Below are 26,860 nucleotides of genomic sequence, written 5' to 3'. Positions count from 1 at the left end.
GTTTTTACAATATGTTGTGTTTATTATGTTTTTCTTAAAGTGATTAAAGATTGGAATTACTGAATATTTAAGTATATGAAATGCATGTGGATTTAACACCATACCAAAGAAAAAAAATCAACATATTTGCATATATTTGTTTTCACGCTTTTCATATTAGTTGATTACGAAAACACCACACCATTCTTTCTGTTTGTTTATAGTTGTAACTACAGCAGGCTCATTTAACAATAACAATTTTAGGGCATGCTATGCTGTTATACAAAAGTAGGGCTTTAGGATGCTTAGCACGTCCTAAAGATCTAGCTCTCCTTCTGCCCCCCTTATCTCACCCAACATGCTGCTCGCAGTATCTGCGATCACCTGCCAACCCAGGCAGTCCCCCTGAGGCCAATGCTGCTGATTCGTGTCATGTGATCGTGATGACAGCCTGCCATCATGATCACTGTTACAATGTCAATTAATTCCTTTGATCTGAGGCGAGTGAGATCATTGTTACAGTGTCTATGTACTAGATTTCTAGTGCATACAGTTGAAACAAACGGGCAGCTCAAACACCCAAACCAGAGTCTCTCTGTCCAGTCCAATAGCAGATTTGCGTAATGGGAAGAGGGAGTAGAGCCCTGGCATATTCTTTAAGGTAGATACACTCTTTTGGTAGCTGCATATGTAAAAAAGAAGAGTATAACAAAATAAAGTGTAGTATATTCCATACAGTTAGATATATAAATAGAGGAAATGCACTTACAAATTGTGGAGCTGGAGTGATTCGCTTTGGCGGTACAATCCCTGCCTAGGGATAGTTGGTATCTTCATTGAGTAGAGTGCTCAGTGCATGGGACTGGCAGGTAGGGTGGCTCAGGATGGTATACACCCCAACACAGGGTCTTGCAAGCTTGTAAGCATTTTTGTGTATATATATATATAAAAATACACACACTAATGGCAGCATTGCAGAGCAGCGCCACTCACAGCTGTAAGTCTGCGGGAAGCAGCAGTACCTCCACCCACCTCAACGCCATGATTTGATCAGGTACTCCCTCTACTCTACACTTTTTTTTATGTTTTACCAAATATAAAAGAACAACGCCAATGTTTAGGGGAGGGAGGCTGCAAATTGTTATCCAACAGCAAATAGCTTAAGAGAACTAAACACAAGTATTCACTACAGTTTTTTGTTTTTCTGTCACATGCATTTTTATATATATAACAGTGGTTCCCAAACCTTTTAGATTCAATGTGCCCTTAATAACTCAATATGTTTCCAAGGCGCCCCAAGCCAAAAAAAAATGTCAGAGCTCCCCTGGTCCTCTCTCCCTCCCCTGCTGGCTGCAGCATTTTAGTGCTAGTGGGCCGGTAAGGGAGACCTCTGATCCTGCAGAATCGGCAGAGGAGAGCAAGGCACGGTTCCCGGTGCTATGAACATAGCACTGGGGATACATTTTGCAGCGCCCCTGTGTGCCCATCGTGGCCCCCCAGGGCGCTGCGGCACACAGTTTGGGAACCGCTCGAATAACACATTTTTGGAAATTACATTTTTGTTTCCAGTTTAAATGAGGCTGGATGGAAACTGGGTTTTGGTTTGTTTTCTTTTTTATAAATATAAGGGCAAGATAAAATGACAGTGATATCGAACCTCATATATATATATATATATATATATATATATATATATATATATATATATCAATAAAGGGAGCACTCCAGGACTTCAATATAGTGGAAAAAAGTATTTACTGTATCAAAAACATGGTAAAAATTCTGTGCAAACAAAATCTATGAAATATATATATATCTCACTGATAACACTGCTTAATAATTTTGCTTAGTCCACAGGGCTCAGGTGGTATGTTCCCCACCAAAGAATGTGTATCCAGGCTCCAGCGGAAAGATCAAGGTAAGTCCAAGGAATTATTAAACATAACTAATGAAACAAATTGATATATAAGAGTTACTAAAAAGATAACAGCAGTACAATACAGTAATAAACACGTTTCAACTTCACAGAGGCTTTTGAAAGTCTCTGTGAAGGTGAAACGCGTTAAGTGTTTATTACTGCATTCAACGGCTTTTATAATTTTATTAATGCTTTCACCTTCACAGAGACTTTCAAAAGCCTCTATGAAGGTGAAACCTGTGAACTTCTACCATAGCATGCAATGCCTTTTTTAGACAATGCAGAGTTATATGGTCTGTAAGTTTACCAATTTAAACATAAGCCAATCCTCACCTTCCTCTGCAAGGTCTTTGTCAAGGATCAGTTTTCCATGTCGAAGATAGTTTAAGATGGGTCCAAAGTACGTAGGGTCTCGATCAATGAGATATGCTCCGGTCTCATCCTATAAAAGAAAGAAAAATTACACATTTCCTAATTTGTTAAAAAAATTATGCAGCTTACCTAATGACAACTGATTGGCTTTGCCATTTACATTAAAGGACCACTCTAGTGCCAGGAAAACATACTCGTTTTCCTGGCACTAGAGTGCCCTGAGGGTGCCCCCACCCTCAGGGACCCCCTCCCGCCGGGCTCTGGAAAGGGGAAAGTGTTTAAAACTTACCTTTTTCCAGCGGTGGGCGGAGAGCTCTCCTCCTCCGATCCTCCTCTTCTCCTCCCCGTCGGCTGAATGCGCACGCGCGGCAAGAGCTGCGCGCGCATTCAGCCGGTCACATAGGAAAGCATTCATAATGCTTTCCTATGGACGCTTGCGTGCTCTCACTGTGATTTTCACAGTGAGAATCACGCAAGCGCCTCTAGCGGCTTCTCTGAAACTGCTATGTTTATGAAAAAATGGGTTAACCCTAGAAGGACCTGGCACCCAGACCACTTCATTAAGCTGAAGTGGTCTGGGTGCCTAGAGTGGTCCTTTAACTCTAAAACTAGGTGAATCATTTTTTTTCAACATATTTGACCATTTTTCTGATGTGAATTTTTTAATATATATCCATAAAAACTAGTAGAATAGGTCTCATCATGGAACAGATGCTATGCTAATTGTATGGCTAAGCATCATAAATAATGTGATTTTAATGAATAGGGAGAAGGTACAAATAACAAAATATACTTGCACTTTATACTCAGGTTTGTTTCTAGGGAGCGATCGATATTTTTCAAGAGCAGATGAGGATATAGATTATCAGTCAGCTTTTTGAGCCGACTGCCGATAACATATGCCGATATCATGTACATTTAAAGTTGTGAAAAAGCAACACAATTTCTACACAAATCTGGTATTAACTGAACATGCTGTCAGTAATCCCACTCCTATTACTCTCAGACAGGCAGGCAGCCAGCATAGTTAAATGATGTGAAGTCACGACGTGGAGCCTCATTGGCTGGTGGCTGGGGTTTCCGGACGCGAAAGATGGGGTCCGACTGGAAGAGTTGAGCAAATTATCAGTAATATCAGTAAACAACAAGGCTTATGCAAATTATCAGTAAAATGACAAATATCGCTTCTAATATTCGGTGGAACCGATAATTTGTCTATTCCCATTTGTTTCACTATGAATATGTGGAATTTACAGAAAGCACCACAATGGCAATGAAATGGTTAAAAATTGTCATAAGAGAAGTAAGCATACATGCTTATATTAAAAGGGATAGAAACTGTATCCAAACAGAGTATTTTGTATCGGTCACCGAAGATTCCCAGAGTAGCATTGGAGGTATTATTATTTCCTTTACCCCTCCAGATGAGTTTTGTATATTGTTAGTGTCTGTTACGACGTTTGTTATATATGTATACATGTTGCTTATTATTATTATGATGATATTTAAATAGCGCCATCAAATTCCGCAGCGCTTTACAATGGGTGGACAAACAGACATATAGCTGTAACCAGACAAGTTGGACACACAGGAACAGAGGGGTTGAGGGCCCTGCTCAATGAGCTTACATGCTAGAGGGAGTGGGGTAAAATGACACAAAAAGGTAATGTTTGATTTAAAGATTCTTTAATTCACTTTGTGTTCATAACACAGTTAAGCTATATGTAACACAAAGGGGCTTGTTCAATAAACAATGTGTTTTAGAGTTTTCAAAATGAAAAGTTGGCCGATTTTTCCAAATCTGTCCTCTTTGCCTGCATTTTGCAATTTATTTATTTAACCACATCGTGTTTTAAATGTTTTACAATAGGTGTATGTAGGTGTCCTGTCCACACTATCTTTAGTTTATTATAGTATTTTAAATGCCATAAAAGATATCCTCGAAGTTAGAACTCTAATCGGCTCAACCGGACAGTTTGCCGTCTCCCAGGTGCTCGGATCCGGCATGCTGCTGACAGAGTGGTTGGATTATTGGGAGGGGCTGGGGATGACCCAGCGGTCATGGTCCAGTTGGTACCAATGACAAAGTAAGAGGAAGGTGGAATGTCCTAAAGAATGATTTCAGGGAATTAGGTTACAAACCCAAGGAAAGGACCTCCAAGGTGGTATTTTCTGAGATATTACCTGAGCCACGCGCTACAGTGGAAAGGCAGCAGGAGATTAGAGAGGTCAATGCGTGGCTGAAGTCTTGATGCAGGAAAGAGGGTTTGGGGTTTTTAGAGCACTGGGCCAACTTTGCGCTTGGGTACAACCTTTATATCAGTGATGGGTTGCACCTAAACAGGAGAGGGTCTGCAGTGCTAGGGGATAGGATGGCTAGAAGGTTAGAGGAGGTTTTAAACTAGTAGTAAGGGGAGACGGTCATAGCAATCTACAAAATGGACATAGGACATAAAGGAGATGGACTTTAGCTCAGTATAAGGGGGGGAGGGGATACGGTGGGAGGGACAAGCTCAGAACAGAGAAAAGTAAAGTTGATCATTTACAAAAATTACAAGTGACTCATGATAATATTAAATGTATGCTTACTAATGCAAGGAGCCTAAATAACAAAATGGGGGAACTAGAGGCAATAGCATACACTAAACAATATGAGATAATAGGCATAACTTAATTCGGTACACGTTATTTAGAAAGGACAGAAAAAACTGGAAAGGTAGTGGGTATGTTTGTATGTCAACTATGAGTTAAAGCCAAATCTTAAGCAAGTGGAATGTGATGAGGAAGATGTGGAAGTTTTATGGGTAAATATCTGCTTGGGGCAAAACGGGAAATCAACTATTGGTTGGGATATGTTATAAACCACCTAATGTTAATATTGACGAGCAACAACAGCTGCAAATCTGGGTAACACGTTAATTTGTGGAGATTTTAATTACCCAGACATATATTGGGACAGAGGGACTAGTAATTCAGCAAAGGGAATTAGGTTTCTGAACTTGTTAAATGACACCTTCATGTCACAACTTGTACAAGCACCAAAAAGGACGCTTGTCTGGACCTGGTTCTAACAAACAACGTTGATCTTTTGACCAACATTCAAGTAGGTGAGCACTTGGAAAATAGTGATCACAATATAGTGTCCTTTGAAATAAACTCAAACAAACAAAAGCATATGGGGTATACTTAAACATATCTTAAAAAGGTAAATTTCTATAAGTTAAGGGCAGCTTTACAATATATTGACTGGCATAAACTCCTTAGTGAAAAGAACACTGAGGATAAATGGAAAAGGTTCAAAATCCTTGCCTGGAAACTATAGACCTGTGAGCGTAACTTCTGTGGCTGGAGAAGTATTTAAAAGGTTATTAAGGGGTAATATTCAAGAATTCCTTGTGAAGAACATGGTTATCAGCAAAAATCAGCATGGTTTTATGAAACACAGGTCATGTCAAACTAACCTAATTGCATTCTACAAAGAAGTAAGTAGAAGTATATATCAGGGTGTTGCAGTGGATGTGATTTATTTGGATTTTGCCAAGACATTTGATACAGTTCCACACAATAGATTTGTGTTCAAACTCAAGGAAATCAGTCTAGATGAAAATGCTTGTTCTTGGGTAGAAAATTGGCTTAAAAAAAAAAAAAAAAAAGAGTACAAAGAGTTGTCATTCATGGTACATTTTCAAGCTGGACAGAGGTGGTGTTCTATCAAAAAACCCTACCCCGTGAAAATTCCCTACCCTCGTCACTTCCGGTGACGCGGCCGCACCGGAAGTGACCCTCATCCAATGGAGGAGGAGGGTGTGCGCCGCCGCGCATGCGCACAACTAGGCTAGGTAGGAATTTTTCACGGGGTAGGGGAAATTAACGCCACAGTGCGCACGCGCGGCAAAGTACTCCCGTCGGAGGTACAGCGCGCGTGCGCACTAGTGGCAAGGGAGAGAGGCTTTAATCCGACAATCAGAGTTCGCGCGTGCGCAGTATAGGGGTAGGGAATTTTGATGGCTATTAGCCCTGTGAGATCTCCCTACCCCTATACTGCGCATGCGCGAACTCTGATCTGCACAGACCCCCCCAATATAATGCACATAAACACCCACCGTCCCACCATAATTCACCCTCAAACTTGGATGGCTGAGAGTGTTGGGAGCAGGGAGAGGCTTTAATCTGATGATGAGTCCGCGCATGCGCAGTATAGGGGTAGGGAGATTTCACAGGGCTAATAGCCATCAAATTTCCCTACCCCTATACTGCGCATGCGCAGTTTGTGAAGCGCTCCCTTGCAACTCGTGCGCACGCGCGCTGTACCTCCGACGGGAGTACTTTGCCGCGCGTGCGCACTGTTGCATTCATTTCCCCTACCCCGTGAAAAATCCCTACCTAGTTGGTGTGCGCTTGTGCGGCGGCGCACACCCTCCTCCTCCATTGGATGAGGGTCACTTCCGGTGCGGCTGCGTCACCGGAAGTGACGAGGGTAGGGAATTTTCACGGGGTAGGGTTTTTTGATAGAACAGTGGCAAGTGGTGTCTCTCTGGGTTCTGTTCTGGGATCCCTTCTATTTAACACGTTTAAAAATTATCTTTAAAAAAAGCATTGCAAGTCATGTTTTAGTGTTTGCAGATTACACAAAACTCTGTAAAGTAATACAATGTGAGCAAGATATTACTTTGCTGCAGAGGGATTTAGATAGACTGGGGGGGGGGGCTGGGCACTTAAATGGCAGATGAAATTTAATGTTGAAAGTTATGCACTTCGGCGTAAAGAATGCACAAGCAACGTATACCCTTAATGGAAGCGAATTAGGGATAACAACACACGAAAAGGACTTGGGAATTGTTATAGACAACAAACTATGCAACAATGTGCCTTGTCAATCAGCAGTGGCTAAGGCCAGTAAGGTATTGTCATGCATGAAAAAAGGCATTCATTCTCGGGATGAGAATATTGTTTTGCCTCTTTATAAATCACTGGTTAGACCACATCTTGAATATGCTGTGCAATTTTGGGCACCTGTTCTAAAGAAGGAAGGCACTAGAAAAAGTGCAGAGGGCTACAAAATTATTAAAAGGAATGGAACATATCAGCTATGAAAAAAGGTTAACAAATTTAAACCTCTTTAGTTTAGAAAAACGTAGCCTCAGAGGGGATATGATAACATTAAACAAATATATCCGGTTCCAATACAAACCATTGTGTGGAAATCTATTCACAAACTGGTCTTTATATAGGACACGAGGTCATGCGTTTAGACTGGAAGAAAGAAGATTTTGTCTAAGGCAAAGAAAAAGTTTTTTGTGCTGTAAGAACAATAAGGATGTGCAATTCTCTGCCTGAAGAAGTGCTTTTATCAGAGTCTGTACATATGTTCAAACAGCAACTAGATGCATACTTGCAAAAACAAAATATTCAAGGATACAATTTTTTAATGTAGGGTAATAGCTTCTTGATCCAAGGATTAATCTGACTGCCATTCTGTGGTCAAGAAGGAATTGTTTTCCTAGTTTGTTGCAAAATTGGAAGTGCTTCAAACTGGGGGGGGGGGTTGCCTTCTTTTGGATCAACAGCAAAAAACAAATGTGAGGAAGGCTGAATTTGATGGACGCAAGTCTCTTTTCAGCTATGTAAATATGTAAGAACTAGAGGAATTTTGTTTGATAACATCCATCCAAACACTTTCACGCAGACTGGAGTGTTAAGGGAACACACCAGGCACCAAAACAACTTAATTTAAATGCTCATGAAGACTGTGCTGGAAAAGCACACCAAGATCTCCACACACCAAGTGACAATGTCAAAAAGGGGAATCTTTGCAAAATATGTAAAGGGTGAAAGAGTAAAATAAGTGATTGAATGAAATATGGTATCAATGGTAATTTGTGAATACGACCTAGTTCAAAAGGACTACGTGGTCAGACTGTGTGCCATTGTTATCATTTCAATGGTAGTGGTAGACATATTTGAGACTGTATATTTTTAGTATTTTGCATCATGTGAAATGTCTATCAAGTCCTGTGAGCTGTGTTGACAAACTAAATAATGTATAGTGTTTATAACACAACTGTGGCTCAGATGCTATTTTTTTCTCCTGAAAGCCTTTTGATATCAAATTTTTCATATAGATTTTTTTTGTTGGGGGTCTGTGCATAGAAGGCTGCATTCGGTTCAATAAAATCAGTTGTACTCCCAGAACTATTTGTCGTCAAGTTAGTGGGGAAAAGGGTTAGAATCACTGATCAGCGCTTTTTCCAGCTACGAGGATAATCCAGCAGAGAGACTCAGTTGGGGTAGTGGAGCTCCACTACAGCTTCCTTGGTGTGAGTAAAGATCTAACCTTCTGATACCAAGTCTGCAGTGCGTTCTACGTTGTCCTACAGATATTTAAAGCGACACAATAGGCACCCAGACCACTTTAGCTCAGTGAAGTAGTCCAAGTACAGTGTCCCTATTGCACTTAGTGCTGCAGTGTTAAACATCTCCCAGACAGTCACTGGAGGCTCTTAATTATTATTTATATAGTGTCAAGAAATTCCACAGCATTTTACAGTGGGTGAACTAACAAACATGTAGTTGTAATGAGACGAGTTGGACACACAGGAACAGATGGATTGAGGGCCCTGCTCAATGAGCTTACATGCTAGAGGGAGTGGGGTAAAGTGACACAAAAGGTAAGGATAGGATTAGACTAATAACAGTTGCAAGAGAGGAATTAGTCAGCAGATGGTGGTCAGCTAGAGGAAAATAAATATTGGAGAGATTAGAGGAGATGCAGAGATTGGTGAAGGCGAGATCAAGAGTGTTTCCCGCTGTATGGGCTGCTAAATTGGACCATTGCTTAAGGCCAAAGAAGGAGGTTACAGAGAGCAGACGAGAAGCATCAGTGCAATTGAGGTTGTTGATTGGGATATTAAAATCCCCAAATATAAGGAAAGGAGTGCTAGATGAGAGGAAGTGGGGAAGCCAGGAAGGAAACGGACCGTAGACGTCCTCATACTCTGCATGAGGACATCCAGCATTAGATATTTTCCCATAGGAAAGCATTGATTCAAGGTCTAATGCGCATTAGCATCCACTCATGGCGGCATGTCAGAGGAGGCGGAGATTTGACCCAGCGCCGAGTGTCATCAGCGCTGGGGTAAGGCTAGTAAATATAGGGTTTTCTAACCTTTAATTCATGTCTTGGGGGGCGCGAGAGAGGGGGGAGGCAGAGAGAGCTATACTGCCAGGAATACAGCTTGGTATTTCTGACACTTATAGTATCCCTTTAAGCTCACACAGTGTAGGATGGCATATAAAGCCCCAACGACGTTAAGGGATTAATTGAAAGCCCACGGAAAGTGCTGAACACACAGAAAAATAATTGTTCTTGGTTTCCAGAATAAAACTTTTTAGAAAGAAAGCATACAATGGTGACATTTTGGCACTATAACCACTTTAATAAGAAGTAATTATGTTTATATTGTGACCATTTAAACCCCATGGGAAAAGTTTATTTTGTCATCATGGTGTCCTGGATTTGCTAAGCGGTACTCTGTCTACATTTTTTGAGGATATGATATGAGGATATAGATTATCAGTCAGCTTTTTGAGCCGACTGCCGATAACATATGCCGATATCATGTACATTTAAAGTTGTGAAAAAGCAACACAATTTCTACACAAATCTGGTATTAACTGAACATGCTGTCAGTAATCCCACTCCTATTACTCTCAGACAGGCAGGCAGCCAGCATAGTTAAATGATGTGAAGTCACGACGTGGAGCCTCATTGGCTGGTGGCTGGGGTTTCCGGACGCGAAAGATGGGGTCCGACTGGAAGAGTTGAGCAAATTATCAGTAATATCAGTAAACAACAAGGCTTATGCAAATTATCAGTAAAATGACAAATATCGCTTCTAATATTCGGTGGAACCGATAATTTGTCTATTCCCATTTGTTTCACTATGAATATGTGGAATTTACAGAAAGCACCACAATGGCAATGAAATGGTTAAAAATTGTCATAAGAGAAGTAAGCATACATGCTTATATTAAAAGGGATAGAAACTGTATCCAAACAGAGTATTTTGTATCGGTCACCGAAGATTCCCAGAGTAGCATTGGAGGTATTATTATTTCCTTTACCCCTCCAGATGAGTTTTGTATATTGTTAGTGTCTGTTACGACGTTTGTTATATATGTATACATGTTGCTTATTATTATTATGATGATATTTAAATAGCGCCATCAAATTCCGCAGCGCTTTACAATGGGTGGACAAACAGACATATAGCTGTAACCAGACAAGTTGGACACACAGGAACAGAGGGGTTGAGGGCCCTGCTCAATGAGCTTACATGCTAGAGGGAGTGGGGTAAAATGACACAAAAAGGTAATGTTTGATTTAAAGATTCTTTAATTCACTTTGTGTTCATAACACAGTTAAGCTATATGTAACACAAAGGGGCTTGTTCAATAAACAATGTGTTTTAGAGTTTTCAAAATGAAAAGTTGGCCGATTTTTCCAAATCTGTCCTCTTTGCCTGCATTTTGCAATTTATTTATTTAACCACATCGTGTTTTAAATGTTTTACAATAGGTGTATGTAGGTGTCCTGTCCACACTATCTTTAGTTTATTATAGTATTTTAAATGCCATAAAAGATATCCTCGAAGTTAGAACTCTAATCGGCTCAACCGGACAGTTTGCCGTCTCCCAGGTGCTCGGATCCGGCATGCTGCTGACAGAGTGGTTGGATTATTGGGAGGGGCTGGGGATGACCCAGCGGTCATGGTCCAGTTGGTACCAATGACAAAGTAAGAGGAAGGTGGAATGTCCTAAAGAATGATTTCAGGGAATTAGGTTACAAACCCAAGGAAAGGACCTCCAAGGTGGTATTTTCTGAGATATTACCTGAGCCACGCGCTACAGTGGAAAGGCAGCAGGAGATTAGAGAGGTCAATGCGTGGCTGAAGTCTTGATGCAGGAAAGAGGGTTTGGGGTTTTTAGAGCACTGGGCCAACTTTGCGCTTGGGTACAACCTTTATATCAGTGATGGGTTGCACCTAAACAGGAGAGGGTCTGCAGTGCTAGGGGATAGGATGGCTAGAAGGTTAGAGGAGGTTTTAAACTAGTAGTAAGGGGAGACGGTCATAGCAATCTACAAAATGGACATAGGACATAAAGGAGATGGACTTTAGCTCAGTATAAGGGGGGGAGGGGATACGGTGGGAGGGACAAGCTCAGAACAGAGAAAAGTAAAGTTGATCATTTACAAAAATTACAAGTGACTCATGATAATATTAAATGTATGCTTACTAATGCAAGGAGCCTAAATAACAAAATGGGGGAACTAGAGGCAATAGCATACACTAAACAATATGAGATAATAGGCATAACTTAATTCGGTACACGTTATTTAGAAAGGACAGAAAAAACTGGAAAGGTAGTGGGTATGTTTGTATGTCAACTATGAGTTAAAGCCAAATCTTAAGCAAGTGGAATGTGATGAGGAAGATGTGGAAGTTTTATGGGTAAATATCTGCTTGGGGCAAAACGGGAAATCAACTATTGGTTGGGATATGTTATAAACCACCTAATGTTAATATTGACGAGCAACAACAGCTGCAAATCTGGGTAACACGTTAATTTGTGGAGATTTTAATTACCCAGACATATATTGGGACAGAGGGACTAGTAATTCAGCAAAGGGAATTAGGTTTCTGAACTTGTTAAATGACACCTTCATGTCACAACTTGTACAAGCACCAAAAAGGACGCTTGTCTGGACCTGGTTCTAACAAACAACGTTGATCTTTTGACCAACATTCAAGTAGGTGAGCACTTGGAAAATAGTGATCACAATATAGTGTCCTTTGAAATAAACTCAAACAAACAAAAGCATATGGGGTATACTTAAACATATCTTAAAAAGGTAAATTTCTATAAGTTAAGGGCAGCTTTACAATATATTGACTGGCATAAACTCCTTAGTGAAAAGAACACTGAGGATAAATGGAAAAGGTTCAAAATCCTTGCCTGGAAACTATAGACCTGTGAGCGTAACTTCTGTGGCTGGAGAAGTATTTAAAAGGTTATTAAGGGGTAATATTCAAGAATTCCTTGTGAAGAACATGGTTATCAGCAAAAATCAGCATGGTTTTATGAAACACAGGTCATGTCAAACTAACCTAATTGCATTCTACAAAGAAGTAAGTAGAAGTATATATCAGGGTGTTGCAGTGGATGTGATTTATTTGGATTTTGCCAAGACATTTGATACAGTTCCACACAATAGATTTGTGTTCAAACTCAAGGAAATCAGTCTAGATGAAAATGCTTGTTCTTGGGTAGAAAATTGGCTTAAAAAAAAAAAAAAAAAAAGAGTACAAAGAGTTGTCATTCATGGTACATTTTCAAGCTGGACAGAGGTGGTGTTCTATCAAAAAACCCTACCCCGTGAAAATTCCCTACCCTCGTCACTTCCGGTGACGCGGCCGCACCGGAAGTGACCCTCATCCAATGGAGGAGGAGGGTGTGCGCCGCCGCGCATGCGCACAACTAGGCTAGGTAGGAATTTTTCACGGGGTAGGGGAAATTAACGCCACAGTGCGCACGCGCGGCAAAGTACTCCCGTCGGAGGTACAGCGCGCGTGCGCACTAGTGGCAAGGGAGAGAGGCTTTAATCCGACAATCAGAGTTCGCGCGTGCGCAGTATAGGGGTAGGGAATTTTGATGGCTATTAGCCCTGTGAGATCTCCCTACCCCTATACTGCGCATGCGCGAACTCTGATCTGCACAGACCCCCCCAATATAATGCACATAAACACCCACCGTCCCACCATAATTCACCCTCAAACTTGGATGGCTGAGAGTGTTGGGAGCAGGGAGAGGCTTTAATCTGATGATGAGTCCGCGCATGCGCAGTATAGGGGTAGGGAGATTTCACAGGGCTAATAGCCATCAAATTTCCCTACCCCTATACTGCGCATGCGCAGTTTGTGAAGCGCTCCCTTGCAACTCGTGCGCACGCGCGCTGTACCTCCGACGGGAGTACTTTGCCGCGCGTGCGCACTGTTGCATTCATTTCCCCTACCCCGTGAAAAATCCCTACCTAGTTGGTGTGCGCTTGTGCGGCGGCGCACACCCTCCTCCTCCATTGGATGAGGGTCACTTCCGGTGCGGCTGCGTCACCGGAAGTGACGAGGGTAGGGAATTTTCACGGGGTAGGGTTTTTTGATAGAACAGTGGCAAGTGGTGTCTCTCTGGGTTCTGTTCTGGGATCCCTTCTATTTAACACGTTTAAAAATTATCTTTAAAAAAAGCATTGCAAGTCATGTTTTAGTGTTTGCAGATTACACAAAACTCTGTAAAGTAATACAATGTGAGCAAGATATTACTTTGCTGCAGAGGGATTTAGATAGACTGGGGGGGGGGGCTGGGCACTTAAATGGCAGATGAAATTTAATGTTGAAAGTTATGCACTTCGGCGTAAAGAATGCACAAGCAACGTATACCCTTAATGGAAGCGAATTAGGGATAACAACACACGAAAAGGACTTGGGAATTGTTATAGACAACAAACTATGCAACAATGTGCCTTGTCAATCAGCAGTGGCTAAGGCCAGTAAGGTATTGTCATGCATGAAAAAAGGCATTCATTCTCGGGATGAGAATATTGTTTTGCCTCTTTATAAATCACTGGTTAGACCACATCTTGAATATGCTGTGCAATTTTGGGCACCTGTTCTAAAGAAGGAAGGCACTAGAAAAAGTGCAGAGGGCTACAAAATTATTAAAAGGAATGGAACATATCAGCTATGAAAAAAGGTTAACAAATTTAAACCTCTTTAGTTTAGAAAAACGTAGCCTCAGAGGGGATATGATAACATTAAACAAATATATCCGGTTCCAATACAAACCATTGTGTGGAAATCTATTCACAAACTGGTCTTTATATAGGACACGAGGTCATGCGTTTAGACTGGAAGAAAGAAGATTTTGTCTAAGGCAAAGAAAAAGTTTTTTGTGCTGTAAGAACAATAAGGATGTGCAATTCTCTGCCTGAAGAAGTGCTTTTATCAGAGTCTGTACATATGTTCAAACAGCAACTAGATGCATACTTGCAAAAACAAAATATTCAAGGATACAATTTTTTAATGTAGGGTAATAGCTTCTTGATCCAAGGATTAATCTGACTGCCATTCTGTGGTCAAGAAGGAATTGTTTTCCTAGTTTGTTGCAAAATTGGAAGTGCTTCAAACTGGGGGGGGGGGTTGCCTTCTTTTGGATCAACAGCAAAAAACAAATGTGAGGAAGGCTGAATTTGATGGACGCAAGTCTCTTTTCAGCTATGTAAATATGTAAGAACTAGAGGAATTTTGTTTGATAACATCCATCCAAACACTTTCACGCAGACTGGAGTGTTAAGGGAACACACCAGGCACCAAAACAACTTAATTTAAATGCTCATGAAGACTGTGCTGGAAAAGCACACCAAGATCTCCACACACCAAGTGACAATGTCAAAAAGGGGAATCTTTGCAAAATATGTAAAGGGTGAAAGAGTAAAATAAGTGATTGAATGAAATATGGTATCAATGGTAATTTGTGAATACGACCTAGTTCAAAAGGACTACGTGGTCAGACTGTGTGCCATTGTTATCATTTCAATGGTAGTGGTAGACATATTTGAGACTGTATATTTTTAGTATTTTGCATCATGTGAAATGTCTATCAAGTCCTGTGAGCTGTGTTGACAAACTAAATAATGTATAGTGTTTATAACACAACTGTGGCTCAGATGCTATTTTTTTCTCCTGAAAGCCTTTTGATATCAAATTTTTCATATAGATTTTTTTTGTTGGGGGTCTGTGCATAGAAGGCTGCATTCGGTTCAATAAAATCAGTTGTACTCCCAGAACTATTTGTCGTCAAGTTAGTGGGGAAAAGGGTTAGAATCACTGATCAGCGCTTTTTCCAGCTACGAGGATAATCCAGCAGAGAGACTCAGTTGGGGTAGTGGAGCTCCACTACAGCTTCCTTGGTGTGAGTAAAGATCTAACCTTCTGATACCAAGTCTGCAGTGCGTTCTACGTTGTCCTACAGATATTTAAAGCGACACAATAGGCACCCAGACCACTTTAGCTCAGTGAAGTAGTCCAAGTACAGTGTCCCTATTGCACTTAGTGCTGCAGTGTTAAACATCTCCCAGACAGTCACTGGAGGCTCTTAATTATTATTTATATAGTGTCAAGAAATTCCACAGCATTTTACAGTGGGTGAACTAACAAACATGTAGTTGTAATGAGACGAGTTGGACACACAGGAACAGATGGATTGAGGGCCCTGCTCAATGAGCTTACATGCTAGAGGGAGTGGGGTAAAGTGACACAAAAGGTAAGGATAGGATTAGACTAATAACAGTTGCAAGAGAGGAATTAGTCAGCAGATGGTGGTCAGCTAGAGGAAAATAAATATTGGAGAGATTAGAGGAGATGCAGAGATTGGTGAAGGCGAGATCAAGAGTGTTTCCCGCTGTATGGGCTGCTAAATTGGACCATTGCTTAAGGCCAAAGAAGGAGGTTACAGAGAGCAGACGAGAAGCATCAGTGCAATTGAGGTTGTTGATTGGGATATTAAAATCCCCAAATATAAGGAAAGGAGTGCTAGATGAGAGGAAGTGGGGAAGCCAGGAAGGAAACGGACCGTAGACGTCCTCATACTCTGCATGAGGACATCCAGCATTAGATATTTTCCCATAGGAAAGCATTGATTCAAGGTCTAATGCGCATTAGCATCCACTCATGGCGGCATGTCAGAGGAGGCGGAGATTTGACCCAGCGCCGAGTGTCATCAGCGCTGGGGTAAGGCTAGTAAATATAGGGTTTTCTAACCTTTAATTCATGTCTTGGGGGGCGCGAGAGAGGGGGGAGGCAGAGAGAGCTATACTGCCAGGAATACAGCTTGGTATTTCTGACACTTATAGTATCCCTTTAAGCTCACACAGTGTAGGATGGCATATAAAGCCCCAACGACGTTAAGGGATTAATTGAAAGCCCACGGAAAGTGCTGAACACACAGAAAAATAATTGTTCTTGGTTTCCAGAATAAAACTTTTTAGAAAGAAAGCATACAATGGTGACATTTTGGCACTATAACCACTTTAATAAGAAGTAATTATGTTTATATTGTGACCATTTAAACCCCATGGGAAAAGTTTATTTTGTCATCATGGTGTCCTGGATTTGCTAAGCGGTACTCTGTCTACATTTTTTGAGGATATGATATGAGGATATAGATTATCAGTCAGCTTTTTGAGCCGACTGCCGATAACATATGCCGATATCATGTACATTTAAAGTTGTGAAAAAGCAACACAATTTCTACACAAATCTGGTATTAACTGAACATGCTGTCAGTAATCCCACTCCTATTACTCTCAGACAGGCAGGCAGCCAGCATAGTTAAATGATGTGAAGTCACGACGTGGAGCCTCATTGGCTGGTGGCTGGGGTTTCCGGACGCGAAAGATGGGGTCCGACTGGAAGAGTTGAGCAAATTATCAGTAATATCAGTAAACAACAAGGCTTATGCAAATTATCAGTAAAATGACAAATATCGCTTCTAATATTCGGTGGAACCGATAATTTGTCTATTCCCATTTGTTTCACTATGAATATGTGGAATTTACAGAAAGCACCACAATGGCAATGAAATGGTTAAAAATTGTCATAAGAGAAGTAAGCATACATGCTTATATTAAAAGGGATAGAAACTGTATCCAAACAGAGTATTTTGTATCGGTCACCGAAGATTCCCAGAGTAGCATTGGAGGTATTATTATTTCCTTTACCCCTCCAGATGAGTTTTGTATATTGTTAGTGTCTGTTACGACGTTTGTTATATATGTATACATGTTGCTTATTATTATTATGATGATATTTAAATAGCGCCATCAAATTCCGCAGCGCTTTACAATGGGTGGACAAACAGACATATAGCTGTAACCAGACAAGTTGGACACACAGGAACAGAGGGGTTGAGGGCCCTGCTCAATGAGCTTACATGCTAGAGGGAGTGGGGTAAAATGACACAAAAAGGTAATGTTTGATTTAAAGATTCTTTAATTCACTTTGTGTTCATAACACAGTTAAGCTATATGTAACACAAAGGGGCTTGTTCAATAAACAATGTGTTTTAGAGTTTTCAAAATGAAAAGTTGGCCGATTTTTCCAAATCTGTCCTCTTTGCCTGCATTTTGCAATTTATTTATTTAACCACATCGTGTTTTAAATGTTTTACAATAGGTGTATGTAGGTGTCCTGTCCACACTATCTTTAGTTTATTATAGTATTTTAAATGCCATAAAAGATATCCTCGAAGTTAGAACTCTAATCGGCTCAACCGGACAGTTTGCCGTCTCCCAGGTGCTCGGATCCGGCATGCTGCTGACAGAGTGGTTGGATTATTGGGAGGGGCTGGGGATGACCCAGCGGTCATGGTCCAGTTGGTACCAATGACAAAGTAAGAGGAAGGTGGAATGTCCTAAAGAATGATTTCAGGGAATTAGGTTACAAACCCAAGGAAAGGACCTCCAAGGTGGTATTTTCTGAGATATTACCTGAGCCACGCGCTACAGTGGAAAGGCAGCAGGAGATTAGAGAGGTCAATGCGTGGCTGAAGTCTTGATGCAGGAAAGAGGGTTTGGGGTTTTTAGAGCACTGGGCCAACTTTGCGCTTGGGTACAACCTTTATATCAGTGATGGGTTGCACCTAAACAGGAGAGGGTCTGCAGTGCTAGGGGATAGGATGGCTAGAAGGTTAGAGGAGGTTTTAAACTAGTAGTAAGGGGAGACGGTCATAGCAATCTACAAAATGGACATAGGACATAAAGGAGATGGACTTTAGCTCAGTATAAGGGGGGGAGGGGATACGGTGGGAGGGACAAGCTCAGAACAGAGAAAAGTAAAGTTGATCATTTACAAAAATTACAAGTGACTCATGATAATATTAAATGTATGCTTACTAATGCAAGGAGCCTAAATAACAAAATGGGGGAACTAGAGGCAATAGCATACACTAAACAATATGAGATAATAGGCATAACTTAATTCGGTACACGTTATTTAGAAAGGACAGAAAAAACTGGAAAGGTAGTGGGTATGTTTGTATGTCAACTATGAGTTAAAGCCAAATCTTAAGCAAGTGGAATGTGATGAGGAAGATGTGGAAGTTTTATGGGTAAATATCTGCTTGGGGCAAAACGGGAAATCAACTATTGGTTGGGATATGTTATAAACCACCTAATGTTAATATTGACGAGCAACAACAGCTGCAAATCTGGGTAACACGTTAATTTGTGGAGATTTTAATTACCCAGACATATATTGGGACAGAGGGACTAGTAATTCAGCAAAGGGAATTAGGTTTCTGAACTTGTTAAATGACACCTTCATGTCACAACTTGTACAAGCACCAAAAAGGACGCTTGTCTGGACCTGGTTCTAACAAACAACGTTGATCTTTTGACCAACATTCAAGTAGGTGAGCACTTGGAAAATAGTGATCACAATATAGTGTCCTTTGAAATAAACTCAAACAAACAAAAGCATATGGGGTATACTTAAACATATCTTAAAAAGGTAAATTTCTATAAGTTAAGGGCAGCTTTACAATATATTGACTGGCATAAACTCCTTAGTGAAAAGAACACTGAGGATAAATGGAAAAGGTTCAAAATCCTTGCCTGGAAACTATAGACCTGTGAGCGTAACTTCTGTGGCTGGAGAAGTATTTAAAAGGTTATTAAGGGGTAATATTCAAGAATTCCTTGTGAAGAACATGGTTATCAGCAAAAATCAGCATGGTTTTATGAAACACAGGTCATGTCAAACTAACCTAATTGCATTCTACAAAGAAGTAAGTAGAAGTATATATCAGGGTGTTGCAGTGGATGTGATTTATTTGGATTTTGCCAAGACATTTGATACAGTTCCACACAATAGATTTGTGTTCAAACTCAAGGAAATCAGTCTAGATGAAAATGCTTGTTCTTGGGTAGAAAATTGGCTTAAAAAAAAAAAAAAAAAAGAGTACAAAGAGTTGTCATTCATGGTACATTTTCAAGCTGGACAGAGGTGGTGTTCTATCAAAAAACCCTACCCCGTGAAAATTCCCTACCCTCGTCACTTCCGGTGACGCGGCCGCACCGGAAGTGACCCTCATCCAATGGAGGAGGAGGGTGTGCGCCGCCGCGCATGCGCACAACTAGGCTAGGTAGGAATTTTTCACGGGGTAGGGGAAATTAACGCCACAGTGCGCACGCGCGGCAAAGTACTCCCGTCGGAGGTACAGCGCGCGTGCGCACTAGTGGCAAGGGAGAGAGGCTTTAATCCGACAATCAGAGTTCGCGCGTGCGCAGTATAGGGGTAGGGAATTTTGATGGCTATTAGCCCTGTGAGATCTCCCTACCCCTATACTGCGCATGCGCGAACTCTGATCTGCACAGACCCCCCCAATATAATGCACATAAACACCCACCGTCCCACCATAATTCACCCTCAAACTTGGATGGCTGAGAGTGTTGGGAGCAGGGAGAGGCTTTAATCTGATGATGAGTCCGCGCATGCGCAGTATAGGGGTAGGGAGATTTCACAGGGCTAATAGCCATCAAATTTCCCTACCCCTATACTGCGCATGCGCAGTTTGTGAAGCGCTCCCTTGCAACTCGTGCGCACGCGCGCTGTACCTCCGACGGGAGTACTTTGCCGCGCGTGCGCACTGTTGCATTCATTTCCCCTACCCCGTGAAAAATCCCTACCTAGTTGGTGTGCGCTTGTGCGGCGGCGCACACCCTCCTCCTCCATTGGATGAGGGTCACTTCCGGTGCGGCTGCGTCACCGGAAGTGACGAGGGTAGGGAATTTTCACGGGGTAGGGTTTTTTGATAGAACAGTGGCAAGTGGTGTCTCTCTGGGTTCTGTTCTGGGATCCCTTCTATTTAACACGTTTAAAAATTATCTTTAAAAAAAGCATTGCAAGTCATGTTTTAGTGTTTGCAGATTACACAAAACTCTGTAAAGTAATACAATGTGAGCAAGATATTACTTTGCTGCAGAGGGATTTAGATAGACTGGGGGGGGGGGCTGGGCACTTAAATGGCAGATGAAATTTAATGTTGAAAGTTATGCACTTCGGCGTAAAGAATGCACAAGCAACGTATACCCTTAATGGAAGCGAATTAGGGATAACAACACACGAAAAGGACTTGGGAATTGTTATAGACAACAAACTATGCAACAATGTGCCTTGTCAATCAGCAGTGGCTAAGGCCAGTAAGGTATTGTCATGCATGAAAAAAGGCATTCATTCTCGGGATGAGAATATTGTTTTGCCTCTTTATAAATCACTGGTTAGACCACATCTTGAATATGCTGTGCAATTTTGGGCACCTGTTCTAAAGAAGGAAGGCACTAGAAAAAGTGCAGAGGGCTACAAAATTATTAAAAGGAATGGAACATATCAGCTATGAAAAAAGGTTAACAAATTTAAACCTCTTTAGTTTAGAAAAACGTAGCCTCAGAGGGGATATGATAACATTAAACAAATATATCCGGTTCCAATACAAACCATTGTGTGGAAATCTATTCACAAACTGGTCTTTATATAGGACACGAGGTCATGCGTTTAGACTGGAAGAAAGAAGATTTTGTCTAAGGCAAAGAAAAAGTTTTTTGTGCTGTAAGAACAATAAGGATGTGCAATTCTCTGCCTGAAGAAGTGCTTTTATCAGAGTCTGTACATATGTTCAAACAGCAACTAGATGCATACTTGCAAAAACAAAATATTCAAGGATACAATTTTTTAATGTAGGGTAATAGCTTCTTGATCCAAGGATTAATCTGACTGCCATTCTGTGGTCAAGAAGGAATTGTTTTCCTAGTTTGTTGCAAAATTGGAAGTGCTTCAAACTGGGGGGGGGGGGTTGCCTTCTTTTGGATCAACAGCAAAAAACAAATGTGAGGAAGGCTGAATTTGATGGACGCAAGTCTCTTTTCAGCTATGTAAATATGTAAGAACTAGAGGAATTTTGTTTGATAACATCCATCCAAACACTTTCACGCAGACTGGAGTGTTAAGGGAACACACCAGGCACCAAAACAACTTAATTTAAATGCTCATGAAGACTGTGCTGGAAAAGCACACCAAGATCTCCACACACCAAGTGACAATGTCAAAAAGGGGAATCTTTGCAAAATATGTAAAGGGTGAAAGAGTAAAATAAGTGATTGAATGAAATATGGTATCAATGGTAATTTGTGAATACGACCTAGTTCAAAAGGACTACGTGGTCAGACTGTGTGCCATTGTTATCATTTCAATGGTAGTGGTAGACATATTTGAGACTGTATATTTTTAGTATTTTGCATCATGTGAAATGTCTATCAAGTCCTGTGAGCTGTGTTGACAAACTAAATAATGTATAGTGTTTATAACACAACTGTGGCTCAGATGCTATTTTTTTCTCCTGAAAGCCTTTTGATATCAAATTTTTCATATAGATTTTTTTTGTTGGGGGTCTGTGCATAGAAGGCTGCATTCGGTTCAATAAAATCAGTTGTACTCCCAGAACTATTTGTCGTCAAGTTAGTGGGGAAAAGGGTTAGAATCACTGATCAGCGCTTTTTCCAGCTACGAGGATAATCCAGCAGAGAGACTCAGTTGGGGTAGTGGAGCTCCACTACAGCTTCCTTGGTGTGAGTAAAGATCTAACCTTCTGATACCAAGTCTGCAGTGCGTTCTACGTTGTCCTACAGATATTTAAAGCGACACAATAGGCACCCAGACCACTTTAGCTCAGTGAAGTAGTCCAAGTACAGTGTCCCTATTGCACTTAGTGCTGCAGTGTTAAACATCTCCCAGACAGTCACTGGAGGCTCTTAATTATTATTTATATAGTGTCAAGAAATTCCACAGCATTTTACAGTGGGTGAACTAACAAACATGTAGTTGTAATGAGACGAGTTGGACACACAGGAACAGATGGATTGAGGGCCCTGCTCAATGAGCTTACATGCTAGAGGGAGTGGGGTAAAGTGACACAAAAGGTAAGGATAGGATTAGACTAATAACAGTTGCAAGAGAGGAATTAGTCAGCAGATGGTGGTCAGCTAGAGGAAAATAAATATTGGAGAGATTAGAGGAGATGCAGAGATTGGTGAAGGCGAGATCAAGAGTGTTTCCCGCTGTATGGGCTGCTAAATTGGACCATTGCTTAAGGCCAAAGAAGGAGGTTACAGAGAGCAGACGAGAAGCATCAGTGCAATTGAGGTTGTTGATTGGGATATTAAAATCCCCAAATATAAGGAAAGGAGTGCTAGATGAGAGGAAGTGGGGAAGCCAGGAAGGAAACGGACCGTAGACGTCCTCATACTCTGCATGAGGACATCCAGCATTAGATATTTTCCCATAGGAAAGCATTGATTCAAGGTCTAATGCGCATTAGCATCCACTCATGGCGGCATGTCAGAGGAGGCGGAGATTTGACCCAGCGCCGAGTGTCATCAGCGCTGGGGTAAGGCTAGTAAATATAGGGTTTTCTAACCTTTAATTCATGTCTTGGGGGGCGCGAGAGAGGGGGGAGGCAGAGAGAGCTATACTGCCAGGAATACAGCTTGGTATTTCTGACACTTATAGTATCCCTTTAAGCTCACACAGTGTAGGATGGCATATAAAGCCCCAACGACGTTAAGGGATTAATTGAAAGCCCACGGAAAGTGCTGAACACACAGAAAAATAATTGTTCTTGGTTTCCAGAATAAAACTTTTTAGAAAGAAAGCATACAATGGTGACATTTTGGCACTATAACCACTTTAATAAGAAGTAATTATGTTTATATTGTGACCATTTAAACCCCATGGGAAAAGTTTATTTTGTCATCATGGTGACCTGGATTTGCTAAGCGGTACTCTGTCTACATTTTTTACTAATTTTTGTAGTAAAATGCAGTCACAATAAGTTAAAATAACCTGTCTTTGTAAAATCACATTCTGTTCTTGTAATTACATTGTTTAAAATCTGAATATTATCTCTTGATAATCTCTCAACTAATGTCCCAATCACAGATGCTGAGCTCTAATTTCCGTGCGGAGATTTTAATCCCTTTTTAAATATGGGCACCACATCTGCTTTCTAGAAATCCTGTGATACAAGCAATGAGAGAAAATAATCCTGGAAAAATAAAAACAGACTTTTCACTAACTACAATAACTTCCCCAAATACTAGTAAGTGAATACCATTTTACCATTTGTCCCTGGTGTTTGTTTACATAAATTTTAATGGTTCTAGCATTTTATCACCAATTGCTACAGGGATCCACTAGAGCAGGCTTCCCCAAACTCCAGCCCTCCAGATGTTGCTGAACTACAACTCCCATGATCCTCAGCCTATTTCATTCATAGAATCATGGGAGTTGTAGTTCAGAAACATCTGGAGGGCCGGAGTTTGGGGAAGCCTGCACTAGAGAGAAGGAACATTCCAGAGAGACACTCACATCTGCCATTTAAATAGAGTAAGCGTTGCTGGCATGGTATCCCGTAAAAATGAAAATATTAATAAAAACTTACCTGCAACCACATGCCAAGGTCAAATTCTCGCTGCAACCCAATCCTATATCAGTGACATCACTCCCCCTCATACCAGAGAACTGGCTGAGTGGAGGATTGGGTGGCATGCTAACGACAGACTACTTTTGCGCACAGATTACCATTAGGCAGTCCTGAACTTTTGTGCAAAGGCAGGCTAATGAGTTAGACCTCTGACAGCAACATGCTACATCTCTGCATGTACACTGGTTCAAACCGAAACGATTCACATACAGAATCCAAGTACCATTGGCACTTCAAAGTATCTATGCAATAAATGAATCCTACGACCATTAATCCTTTACATATGAGGATAAATACCCTATATTTCACCCTTAATTTTCCATAAAAATGCTGGAATATCAGTTTTTAAAGGTAAACAAACTAACACAGCCAATATTGCTTGGTGTGAAAATGATGGTGCATGGAGTATCCTGGTACCATCCCAAATCTAAATGTCAATATGTTTATAAACAGTTTGACATATGTCAGGGCTCTTCTTGTGGCCAAGTTACATCAACAAGGGGAATATTTGCAAAATATGTAAAGGGTGACAGAGTTGCATTAAAGAAAAAGAACTGATTAAATGAAATATGGTATCAATGGGAATGTTTGAATCTTACATAGTTTGAAAGTAATAGGCAGTCAGACTGTGTGCCATTGTTATCATTTCAATGGTAGTGGTAGAAATATTTGATACTGTATATTTCTGGTATTTTGCAGCTATCATGTGAAATGTCGATCAAGCCCTGTGAGCTGTCTTGACAAATGAAATAATGTATAGTATTTGTAAAAGAGACAGCTGTGGCTCAGATGCTATTTTTTTCTCCTGAAGTGGCCATCTCAGTGGCCACACTGCTAATGTGAATGTGACACTTCTGCACCAAAGTTAATTTGTCCAAACCAGACAATAAATAACTGAAAATGCTGAGGGCTGGTTATCCAAGCAATAACAGCCAGTTATTTCACCCAGACTGGTTGAAAAGGACATATATAATAGACAAGTGTTAATTGCACAATATCAATGCGGCCGAAGAAGGGCAGGTGTCCAAGTGCGGTGAGGAATCCTGGTTTATATTAAAGGAGCACTATAGGGTCAGGAACACAAACATGTATTCCTGACCCTACAGGGATAAAACCATCATCTAACCACCCTGGTCCCCCCCATGCCTCCCTAAAAAAAAAAAAAAAAAAAAAAGGATGGAGCTGCTACCTCTGGCTCTGTTTCCTTTAGACCTGCCCACTGCCATCAGCAGAAGTGGTAGCCTGATCCAATCACAATGCTTCCCCATAAGATTGTCTGAGACTGTCAAGGAGGAAGATCAGGGGCAGAGCCAGCACAATTCAAACACAGCCCTGGCCAATCAGCATCTCCTCATAGAGAGGAATTTAATCAATGCATCTCTATGAGGAAAGTTCAGTGTCTGCATGCAGAGGGAGGATACACTGAATGTTTGGATGCATTTTAGGCAGCCATGACCCAGGAAGGATCTCTAACAGCCATCACTAGGCTGTAATGTAAACACTGTATTTTCTCTGAAAAGACAGTGCTTACAGCAAAATGCCTGAAGGGAATGATTCAACTCACCAGAACAAATTCAATAAGCTGTAGTTGTTCTGGTGACTAGAGTGTCCCTTTAAACTGAATCACTCCAAGCATCATAATCACTACAGCCCAGTGTGGCTATGGTTCCAAGAGTGCCTTGCAGATTCCCACAGCAAATATTCAAAACATTAAATATTTTGCCAACATACTGGGCACCAATCAACATGATTCACTGAGCTAAGCCCTGCCTAAATCCATCTGCAGAGGATGCTACAGCATGAATCCCGCTGACTCTAGTTAGAACTTTTTTTAAAACAGTTTTAACCATCTACTGTGGGAGTTTGCTAGAGCACTGCTGGTACCATAACCACTACAGCAGGCTGTAGTGCTTGAAGTGTTCCTTTCAAAGGGGCACTTTAGTCATCAAAACAACTTTAGCTTAATAAAGCAGTTGTGTATAGATCATGCCTCTGAAGTTTCACAACTCAATTCACTGTCATTTAGAAGTTAAAGGGACACTATAGTCACCTGAACAACTTTAGCTTAATGAAGCAGTTTTGGTGTATAGAACATGCCCCTGCAGCCTCACTGCTCAAATATCTGCCATTTAGGAGTTAAATCCCTTTGTTTATGAACCCTAGTCACACCTCCCTGCATGTGACTTGCACAGCCTTCCATAAACACTTCCTGTAAAGAGAGCCCTATTTAGGCTCTTTATTGCAAGTTCTGTTTAATTAAGATTTTCTTATCCCCTGCTATGTTAATAGCTTGCTAGACCCTGCAAGAGCCTCCTGTATGTGATTAAAGTTCAATTTAGAGATTGAGATACAATTATTTAAAGGACCACTCTAGTGCCAGGAAAACATACTCGTTTTCCTGGCACTAGAGTGCCCTGAGGGTGCCCCCACCCTCAGGGACCCCCTCCCGCCCGGCTCTGGAAAGGGGAAAGGGGTTAAAACTTACCTTTTTCCAGCGCTGGGCGGAGAGATCTCCACCTGCTCTCCTCCTCCGATCCGCCTCTTCACCTCCCCGTCGGCTGAATGCGCATGCGCGGCAAGAGCTGCGCGCGCATTCAGCCGGTCACATAGGAAAGCATTCATAATGCTTTCCTATGGACGTTGGCGTGCTCTCACTGTGAAAATCACAGTGAGAAGCACGCAAGCGCCTCTAGCGGCTGTCAGTGAGACAGCCACTAGAGGACATAGGGGGAAGGCTTAACCCATTCATAAACATAGCAGTTTCTCTGAACTGCTATGTTTATGAAAAAATGGGTTAACCCTAGAAGGACCTGGCACCCAGACCACCTCATTAAGCTGAAGTGGTCTGGGTGCCTAGAGTGGTCCTTTAAGGTAAATTACATCTGTTTGAAAGTGAAACCAGTTTTTTTTTCCATGCACGCTCTGTCAATCATAGCCAGTGGA

General features: G+C 41.2%; 1 protein-coding gene across 1 annotated transcript in view; it reads right to left on the bottom strand.

Moving 5' to 3' along the window:
• The window catches only part of KCTD2 (potassium channel tetramerization domain containing 2), a 43,137-nt gene that overhangs the window by 9,058 nt on the left and 7,219 nt on the right, over positions 1-26,860 (bottom strand). The window contains exon 2 of the mRNA XM_063425418.1: positions 2,231-2,339. Coding sequence (XP_063281488.1) covers positions 2,231-2,339 — 109 coding nt within the window. The remainder of the gene's footprint in view (positions 1-2,230; positions 2,340-26,860) is intronic.

This window comes from Pelobates fuscus, chromosome 6 (assembly GCF_036172605.1).
Source record: "Pelobates fuscus isolate aPelFus1 chromosome 6, aPelFus1.pri, whole genome shotgun sequence".
In the NCBI taxonomy this organism is placed as follows: Eukaryota; Metazoa; Chordata; class Amphibia; order Anura; family Pelobatidae; genus Pelobates; species Pelobates fuscus.
The sequence above is the reverse complement of the archived record's forward strand: the minus strand, read 5'-3'. Positions and strand labels throughout refer to the sequence as shown.